This window comes from Protopterus annectens, chromosome 6.part0 (assembly GCF_019279795.1).
Source record: "Protopterus annectens isolate FY-2018-M chromosome 6.part0, PAN1.0, whole genome shotgun sequence".
Lineage (NCBI taxonomy): Eukaryota > Metazoa > Chordata > Ceratodontiformes > Protopteridae > Protopterus > Protopterus annectens.
In genome coordinates, this window is record NC_056737.1 from 620,181,728 (window position 1) to 620,192,701 (window position 10,974).

The 10,974-nt window shown below is 36.3% G+C and overlaps 1 protein-coding gene across 1 annotated transcript in view; it reads right to left on the reverse strand.

Moving 5' to 3' along the window:
- Positions 1-10,407, reverse strand: part of SOS2 (SOS Ras/Rho guanine nucleotide exchange factor 2) — a 2,018,564-nt gene extending 2,008,157 nt beyond the window's left edge. Inside the window, exon 1 of the mRNA XM_044074288.1 lies at positions 9,651-10,407. Within this exon, the coding sequence (XP_043930223.1) occupies positions 9,651-9,731 (81 nt within the window). The 5' untranslated portion in view covers positions 9,732-10,407. The remainder of the gene's footprint in view (positions 1-9,650) is intronic.
- Between the last annotated feature and the right edge of the window lie 567 nt (positions 10,408-10,974).

Here is a 10,974-nt window from a genome sequence, read left to right on the forward strand (position 1 = left end):
GTCATAAATTCTATTCCTGAGCTGCCTGTCAGTCTTCCCTACATAAAAACATTGACAAGATCAACACATAGCTAAATAAATCAAATGTCGAGATTGACAGTTGCCATTTGCAAACCATCTTGTTAACATTGTTTAAATATGCAACTGTCTCCCTCGAATATATATGAGCATTGTGAACAGTGTCCACATGCCAACATTTAGACTAGGAAGAGGAATTTGTATTAAAATCGGATTGGATGAAGTACATTACCTGTTATGTTCGATATTTGGATGACTTGTTTATTTTGTGGAAGGGGGATGAATTACAACTTCAATGTTTTATTGATTATATTAATAACACTACCACGTACCTACAGTTTGTACACCAATTTAATCGGGTGGGGATTAATTATTTAGATGCGTTTATATACAGTGATGGTATATCCTTTCAATCCCATATATACAGAAAGGATACCTTCAGCAATGGTTACTTAGATTTCAGTAGTGCTCACCCGTATTCCCAGAAACGTAGTATAATCAAGGGGCAGTGTATCAGAGCTGCTAGGATGACGTCCTTGGAAGAAAAAATGAAACAGGAAATGGATTTTATTGGGAAGTTGTTTAGGGATAAGGGTTACCCTGACTATATGATCAAAGATGTTACCCAGTACGTTATTCATGAACGGGGTAAAAAATACCCACCATTATTAGGGAAGGGATTCACTTCATCTTCTTCGAATATTAGTACAGATGATACAAGGAATCCCAATAGTAAAAACAATAATAGTGAAGGACAATATTCTAAATCCTGTATTTTGAAATACGGGCAGCACGTTGGTAAGGTTAAAGAAATAATTAATACCAACTGGAACATTATTACCAGCGATGAGGGAATTAACAAACAAATAAGTGACAAGCCTATGTTTGTGTACAAAACAGGGTTCAATATAAAAAAGATTATTGAATGGAAATCTAGCAGGCAGTGTTTAAAAAGGTCTAGTATTAAAACAGGAACCAGGAAATGTGGACACTGTTCACAATGCTCATATATATTCGAGGGAGACAGTTGCATATTAAACAATGTTAACAAGAACAAAATTTGGTTTGCAAATGGCAACTGTCAATCTCGACATTTGATTTATTTAGCTATGTGTTGTTCTTGTCAATGTTTTTATGTAGGGAAGACTGACAGGCAGCTCAGGAATAGAATTTATTACCACATGTACTGTATTAAGAAAAAAGATGTGAACAATGCTTTATACCGTCATGTGGCCAGTAACAACATTTGCTGTAATTATAAGTTTGCCATTTTGGAAATTGTGAAACCGAACCCCAGGGGTGGTAACATCAAAACCCTTGTGGGAGAAAGGGAAATTAAATGGCAAATTAAACTTAATGCAGCATGTTTTCCTGGCTTAAATGAAGTCATTCCCACTAAACCCCTTATTAAAAGTTGATGCAGAAATTTATGGGGTTGTATGTACCCTTAAATATTTTCTCACGTAAGTACACATTTTTTAACTTTTAAACATTTTCTAATTTTTAAGATTTATCATATTTTTATATTTACATACTAATAAATTTTCATATTTAATACATTTAACACAGTATTTTTATACATATACTTTTAAAATAATGATAGTATATATTTGAATCAAGTTATGAAATGTTATTTGTATTATTGATTGGAGACAATATTTCATTCACTATACATGGATATATTTTAAATGTATTTTAAATCAATTTGAATTGATCAAGAGTAGGATGTAATTAAGTATTTTTGAAATATGTTGACATTAGATTTATGTTACATTTTACAAATGGTGTCGGATAATGTATATTTGGAAGAGCTTTGTATTGTGGCTTTAAGTGTAAAAGCACAATTATTCTATTAGCAAAGACTTTTGGCGTTTTTTTAAGTATTTAAATTCTGAATCTAACCATCATTCTTGTTCTGATGAAATGTATGGACATACATGAAAGCGCTTAACCAGTGTAGTGCTTTTTTCTGTTTGTTGGTTGCAATAAAAGCTGTATAAAAATAAGTATTTGGATCGTGGCTACAGCCTTGGGGAATTAGTGCTGATAAAATGAAACCTACTACCATTGCTACTGATGCTTTTACTGCCAGTGTCCATCAATGAAAGACATCCAGACAACTCTCAAACTTGTCAATGCATTTTTACATTCAAATAGTTCGTCCTCTTGACCAAGGTGTAGCTTTTCAAGAACTCATCTTTCTTTAAAAGCAGCCATTATTATCTTCAATGCTTACTGTTAACATTAAGACAAGTGTGGCAAAACTGAAAACAACTTGAAGAGCTTGCTTGGAGCTGGCACAGTAAGAAGTACCCTCCAGGTTACACATCAAGCTGCAAGGATGTATAGCAACAATATTGGAGAAGAAAAAGCTGCATAAACTAGTAAAAGAAAGAATGCTTAGGCAACTGGCTTCACTCAGAATATTACATATGCCGCTTTAAATCTCAAGCAGGCAGCCCGACTTGTCTGAAAAAATAGTCTGCAAATTACTGCAGTTTTTTTTTTAATTCAATATCCACTCATAGTACAATTTACATTACTACTTACAAACAAGTTTTATCCATTTCTAACTAACCGACTAAAAATAATATAGTTTCCGTTTTTATTTCCAGCTAAGGATCAAAGATCTCATAGTTTAATTGTAAAAGCTGCTAGTGATTTTTATCCTGTAATCCTAGACTAATTCCTACACTCTTTACCTGTACACTCTGAGTGAACAAGTCACATAACCAGAACAGTGGCCACGGATCACTTCTGACAAAAAAGTATTTATATTTAAAACAGGTTTTGTCTGGTTAACAAGTTGGTTTCTTCTAAAACAATGCTTTAATGTTTCATGTTTGAATTAAGTCTTTTTTTTTTCTGACTGTTATTATTCAACAACACCAGTTAGTAACCCACAGATACATTAACCATACTCCCCATGCATAATGTATAAACCAAAACATTTTTCCTTCATTACACAAAATGGTTCTCCAGCAAGCAACATTTTTAAAGTTAAAAGAAAAAAAAAGGCACCTTGGAATATTATTTAACTACATAACAATACCTCCACAAATATCAGGTAAAAAAAAGTCCACTATCCATACAAAGTCTCTGATGAAGTTATTTCTTCCATACAAGTTAAGTCACTTGCAGTGCCAAGTACTGACAAAATTAAAATAATCCTTTCCTAACTTCATCAGGGCCGTTTACAGTTAAAAGGTAAACTGTGTGGCACACTGCAGCATCTCACAAAATCAGACTTACAGCCTCAAAACAACTCTAGCATTTTTTTGGTCAAATAAGACAAGCAGAAAATGAACCACCAGCTCCATGCTCAATCGTCAGTGTTACAGACATTTTTGTCAAGTATGGTGTCTGAATGACCCCCTACAACCCCCTGTGATGATATGAGGTAGTGCCATGTGTGTCAGGGAGAGTAGGGCAGAGCATGTGTAACGTATGCCAGCATAGCTGGAGATTTATAAAACATGTTATGTCATTTGACAATCACACTGATTTGTACAGATGCTTGTGTTAAAAATGCATGAACAGTGGGTCCTGCTGGACAGAAAGGAAAGTTATTACTATAACTGATTAAATGTATACATTTTAACAGAGAATTCTGGAAAGGAACAGATTAATCTCAGTCAAGCTAATTTCGAAAAATGTTGAAAATTAAATGGGTTGGTTTAAGCCATAAAAATTTAATCTTACAGGTCTGAATGCAGCCAGAAACAAAAATGTCTGGGAAAAACAGGACTAGGCATATTACTGTATTGTCCTTAGGGGTGAACTAATTGCTGCCCTGGAGAGGTGAAAGATTTTGAAATTGTTTTATAGCTTTCTGGCACTGCAGAATATCTTAGCAAAGCTCTGGGTGTGTACTGTACCAGATTCAGGTGACCAGATGTGATGTCATTCTATAACCAGCACTGAAATGATTCTTTAGATATTAGTGAGATATGACAGAACTCTCCCAGCAGCACTTTGTTTTTTCAGAATCTGACAGGAAAGATCTCCCACACCTCATCTTGTCTTGCTGTAGTAAGCAACTCAACACACTATCTTGGCTTGCTTTAGTAAGTAACCAGGCAACAGTAATTCTTTAGTCAGTTCCAGAAAATATAGTGAGATTAGTCAAGTGATTGAAACTCTGTTGTTTATTGCAACCACACATTCAGTATTATTATGTTTTCTATTTTATTATTTATTGTTATTATTATTATTATTATTATTATTATTATTATTATTATTAAATATTCCTATATCTTGCATTCTGGCTGGTCTTTTAGAGAATACTTTTAACATCTTAAGAGTACTTATACTTATTTTAGTGAAACTGTGGCCGCTCATGAAAGCCTTGCTGCAATGGTCAAACTCTACCATTTGTATTAGTATTAATTTTATTCAGTATAATTGGGTACACTTGTAAGAGCCTTAGAGCAGCTGACTAGTGGCAGCGTAATTACTGGGTAGAGGGGGCACAGCTAGTAAATCTGTGCCAGCCTTTCCCAGGTGTGTGTGTGTGTGTGTGTGTGTGTGTGTGTGTGTGTGTGTGTGTGTGTGAGTAAAAAAACAATATACTCAAGTGTGTGTGTCAGCTACTTGGAACAGGGGCACAGACCTCCAAAGTGGTCAGTGTGCAATCTTGTTTGGGAGAGAAAGAGACAAAGAGAAAAAAAGTCCAGTCCCAGGTCTGAAATGTTCTCCCTGTGTGCTCTTAAGGGAAATTGTGCTTGGTGCAGAGAGCTGCATCTGAAAATACTGTGTATATCCATTTTTGCTCCTAGTGGCTATCCCTCACCAATGTCAATGGTGAATATTAAGGCTCCTTGATTACTGGCCCGGAGTAGGGACAGTCACACCCCCCCACACACACTTTAAAAACCCAACCATTAAGCTACAATCTGTCTTGTTCATTGTCCGTTGCTCTACTATTTGCCTACCAGGAGGTGAAATCTTCCTCCAAGCTACTTTTTAATAAAGCACATAAAGCCTCCACACACACAAAAACGTACTACATACAGTATGCAATTCTTAATTTTCAGTCATTTTCCAACGATCTTTGATGATGTTGTTGAAAAAAACATTTGCAGAAATTGATGCAATACAGCAATCTTAAACTTTTAAAGGCCTATTATTTGAGCAATATCCTTGAATCAAAATTACTTTATGGTTGTACATAAAATACACTGCAGCATCTGCATATTTTTTTCAAGCTTCTGCCTACTGTTATCACTAAAAGCTATGGAGACTGGGTTTTTTTTCTGTCTGTCTTACGACTTCTTGTAGCTTTCTTGTCTTTTTGAGATTTTGCCTACCCCCCCCCCCATACAGTTTTTCAATTTTCAAAATTAATAAAATTACATTTTTCAGCCCCTTACAGTTTTCCACTCAATTTTGAAAATTATTAAATGACAATACTAATCACACTTTTAACATTAGCCTATTATAATGATAGGGCTTTTTACACCCACCTCCCACAACCAAACTTTCTCCTTCATTTACTATCACTGGACTGCTCTAAGAAGGCCCAGTTTGTTTAAAAACCTTGAAGGCACAGCACTGCAAGTTATACTGAATTCATAGTACCATCTTTACCAGTCTCATGCCATGCACAGAAAAGCAGATGCAGATGTATCCTATAAACACAGATAAAAACATGGCCAAGTGGTTCAAAACACAACAGCTCAAAGCAAGTATTTATAACAGCACTACGTTTAATATGCATGCCGTGCATTTATCTACTTAAAAAAAAAGACAGTCATGGCACCCTTCTGAAATGAAAGGGAAGTCATGGTAAAACTGAAGAGGAAGAAGAGACTAATGACAGTATCATCTTAATCCTTTTTCACCAACAAAAAACAGCCAATGTAAAAGTTTTAGCATTACATCAAATTAATGTTAAAGCCAGTATTTTTTTCTCCAATTAATCCAACTAGTGCACCATAAAAATGGATCAGGACAAACTTTACACCTCAAAACAAGAGGGAATTTTTAACTTGCACCTGCCCCGTTATATTAAAATTAGGTTACATACTGTAAACAAATATAAAATTGTAAGCCACAGAACAGCATATGTGCTGGAACAAGCCAAAAACAGTAAAGCAATCAGTTGTCTCTTTGCACAGTGGCAAACATGTGGACTTATGCACTGCACAGCAAGAAGTCTCTGAAAAGCAGATGCAATGTGAACAGTATACCCAATGAAATAGGCAGATACCACTCTAATAACTCCACAAAACCTACGAGCTATAATAATGGAAAAACTGACAGGTGATGCCCTTAATTGCCACAGCAACTTCATCCCAAAAAGAAGGCTAATAAACCTTAGAAGACAACATTATGGCTCCCAGGAGTAATAAAGGAAAACAGGATGGCTACAATGGCAGTAGGAATCCTCACTGTGTTGAAAAAGGTGCACTGGGGCAAGATACAATCAACGACAAATGAAAATAAAGTAGGCAATGGTTTGTCAAAAGATCAGAAAGTCAGTAAAGCAGGGGCTCAGCATAACACCATCTGTTAAAACTGATCTACATTACCCAAGTAATTTGCAAGCCAAGTGCAATAGTTTATACTATATGCCAAAATTATTTTCTATGCACCAACTACTGGACAATTAAAAAACAAATGGACTGACCTAATTAAACTATCCAACAAGGAATTACATTTAATGATATTAATCCAACACCAAAATACTGTTCTTGAGGATTTTCATATCACTAAATGCACAAGTCCGTCTCTAAAAATGCAACACTCATTCTGTTTTAAATGACAAAAATGTATAGGACATAGTAATTTAAAAGTACTGCATTTACTATGTATGTTTCAAACAGTGCTAAGTCATGGTTCTCAAAGAAAACAGCTTCATTGGCTAAATGGTCAACAACTTACAAAACCCTGCAATCCAGTCACAATAACTAATGTGAATGATACAATAACTAATGTGAACGATACTTCATACATTCAAAAACACCATTATGATCTTACAAAGAAAGAAAGTGAGATAAAATGCATGCCTTCAAATATGTATTATTCTCAACTACATTACCAGATGCTTAAAGTTGCCACTTGTTCAACACATCTTTGCTCAAGCCATTATTAACTTACAGTACTTACTAAATAATTAACAAAGGCAGGTTTAAATGCACCTATATCTCAGCTCCTTTAACATTTCCCAGAGTAAAACAAAATAACAATGCAAACACACGATTAATCAAATCGCAGCATACCTACCATACACACATTATAACACAGCAGCACAATAGAATACATAACTCAGAACTCACTGAACATCTCAAAACATTTCGTAGTGGGTCTTCTCTTTTGAAGTGCTTAACAGCTGTAAAACTGCAGTAGTTTCAGAACTCAGTCCTTCTAAATACACATTAAAGATAATCATATTTTTAGTTCTATTAATATTTTTTAGTCTTACTTTTAGTGCTATTAATATTTTTAGTACTACTGATACATTTTTATCATCATAAGCAAGAGTCTAATTCATAGTAACATATCTAGAACATTCAGTATAAAAATAATTTACCAGAAAATAAACAAGAAACTTTAAGTCATAATTACTGAAATACACACTGATAAATGCAATTTCAGGGGAATGGTTAAACTTGACATTATTTTTGCTGTACACAGATTTTTGTAATTTTATATTTTTATTTACATTTGTTGACTGGGAAAGTCCGACTGGACACAGGTCCACTTTCAGCGGAGGCCATGGAGAAAAGCACCACAATTAAAATATTACAGATATGGTTACAGATGAAGAACATAGTACATTCAGTAGGCAACTAGAATCTTTGTCATCTGCGAAGTAAATAGCAGTAATTAACTATAAGAAATTACTGATGTATAATAAGTAGCTAGGCATATATTTGTTTTTGAGTTTGTTGGAAAATGACAAAAAGAAGCCAAGAACTTTTACATGTTAGGGAAGCTGCTTCTGTTTCACATTTTCACTTTAATTTAGGATTTTTAAGAATATTGCGTGTAAAAAGTAGTTTTACTTTTTAGTTTAATTTAAAGCAAAGGTGCTTACCAAGAAGGTATGGTTTCTGCTGGCACCTCCATTTTCACCATATGTTAGACTGGCATATGGAGGGCGGCCATGGTGGTGCAGCGGTTAGCGTTGCCGCCTCACAACAAGTGGTTCTCCGGTTCGATCCTTGGCTGGGATGCCTTCTGTGTGTAGTCTGCGTGTCCTCCCTGTGGTCGTGTGGGTTTCCTCCGGGTACTCCGGTTTCCTACCACATCCTAAAGACATGCTGTAGGTGGATTGGACACTCTAAATTGGCCCTAGGCATGAGTGTGTGCATGTGTGCGCCTTCTGTGGAAGGTTGGGCGTCAGGCTGGCAACTTGACACCATAAAACTCCACTGCCAATCATGAGCGGACAGGTGATCCGCTGTGGCGACCCCTAACTGGGAAAAGCCGAAAGAAGAAGTTAGACTGGCACATGCCCTATTAAAAGCAATATTGTACTCTACTGCCTACATAAACAATGCAGCATAACAAGTTGTGTGACATAAGCAGGCTATTAATAAAACATCTGTAATATATCTGCTTATTTTTTTCCAGAAGGACCTTCCATATAGTCTTACCACAGTTCTCTGTATCTGACAATTGTCTTGCTTTCTTTACAATTACTAAGCATCTATCACTTTTACAGCAAATACAGATTTGAAAAAATATGAGTGGTTTGTTTTAATAATAAATGCTCCACATGTTTAAAGAAATCTGAAAATGAGCAGCAACTCAAATAAATGCATTCTTCAGTTACAATCATGTTACACTTGCATATCAATAAAGGTTGACCAAGTAAAACTAAATACAGTTATTATCCAAGTAAATGAATACAATCAAAGATGTTTTCATCCACATCTGGGCAAGGGCAAAAGGCAAATGCCAAAAACATATTCATACGTGTGTATATATATATATATATATATATATATATATATATATATATATATACACATACATACATACATATACACACACACACACACACCTGTATTCATACATGATATACATTACCTGCAAACACATACACATGCATACAAAATATTCAGAATTGCTCAATCTCAGCTCCAGCCAAAACACTAAAATCATGTGCTGAATTGTTGCAGTTCAGTAGCATCTTTTTGGATTGTATGTGATCAGACAGATAATACAGCATTCCCAGTTGTATGCACCTACCACACTTTACTATAACAAATTTAACAACAAAAAAAGGACTCTAGCACAAGGTATCGACCGGTTTTACATCCTCCTATGCTGGTGTAGACAAACTGGAAGACTCACAATGTCAGCAAAAATACCCTATAATACCAGCCCTATGCCCACCGAAGTGAATGCCTCAGTGATCGGATCGTGTTTTACTCATCTTATAAGGTACGCCAGTCTCAGCCATCAATACAACAGGTCTTGTTTTGATTACCTTAATTTTGACAAACTGCCCATCCCACACCTGAATGCCGTTACAACGTATTCGCGCTCCTGTACTGAATGCCATGTACCTCGACAAGCAAAGCAAAACAAAACTTCTTAATGTCTCCAAAGCAAGCCATGCTTAAATGCCTCCATCATTCAGTGTTTTACCCGCATGAACATATAGCATACATACTAACCTTACGTAAAGCAGGTAGAAAAAGGCCCCGCCATTTGTGATGATTCTCTTCACTGAAAAAATCATACGGTTGCTGCTGCATGGTTGGTTCCTCTGCATCAGTCTGACAGTCTGTCAGGCACGCATATGGAAGGACAAACAAAAAACTGACAACACTCCTTAATACTAGAAGCTCTATACCTGTGGAGCAACACACCACAATCAAGCGTTGTATGGCTTTCTTTTTAAAGAAAATTGGCGAAAGTAAAAGCACCGTAAATGACAAAAAAAGAAACAAGAACCAGTTCCTCCATGTAAAAGAAACCCAAAGCCTTAACTCTGAGGTAATGCTTCGTGCTCCGACTGCACGCTACTAACGAACTGTGGGCAGCACTTATGCACCAGTCACAAGCTTCCAAATTAACAGACATTCTCATCTGTGCTATCAAAAAGCATCTTGCAAAGAAGCGTATTTTATTCTGAAAGCAATAATAGTTACGCGTAACAAATCCAGGAAAGCAGTGAAGTGGTGCGGCTCCTACAACAAACGTTGCAGCCGAGGGACAAATCAGAGGTCCTCATCCCTTCCGAGGGATGCTAGCCTTCACAACACACCCGAGTTGATCAGTTATTTTCTGCAGCGTCAGGTTCCACCTCCCCCGGGGTTCCTGCCCGAACCCATGGCTCGTTAAAAATCACAGCCCTTTCACTCTCCCCTTTCTGCTCACGTAAGACGATACCACTTCCACTTACTGCATTCCGACTACCACGCATGCTCATTGACAGCTCCACTCTGATAGCGCAGCACGTGTACTGTCTCCAGTGCGCCCCCTGGCCGTTTAGGGTGTCTCTACATCACGGCTTAAAGTAAAACTGTCAAAATGCATCTTTCATAACACTTTTTTTAAAAATCTGATTTTTATAACTTAATGTATAAGACATGGGCTCATGTAGTGTATGCCGCACAATTTTGCTCCATTTTTATTTAGTCAACATTTTATATTCAAGTGCATTCAGCTCTTTGTTTACAGAAACAGTTCCGCCTACAAGCCGATGTCATGATGTACGCCCCCTTCCCTACCTCACTGCTTTAAATATGACCCCTTTTCACCTTCCCTGCATTGTTTTCATTCCCTAGGGTATACCAGCACTAAGTTCATTTGGTTCCTATCAGCTTTGAGTCAGAAACTTAACAGATCGCCTTGGAATTATTTTTCTTACATTATAATGGTTACATTGTATGTTGTAGGGCAGTATGTTAAAAAGAAGTTAAGTATTCAAATTGCGCCATTATTTGTTTAAGCATAGGCGTGTGCGCGCGATATAAATAATTTATAGAAAAAGCT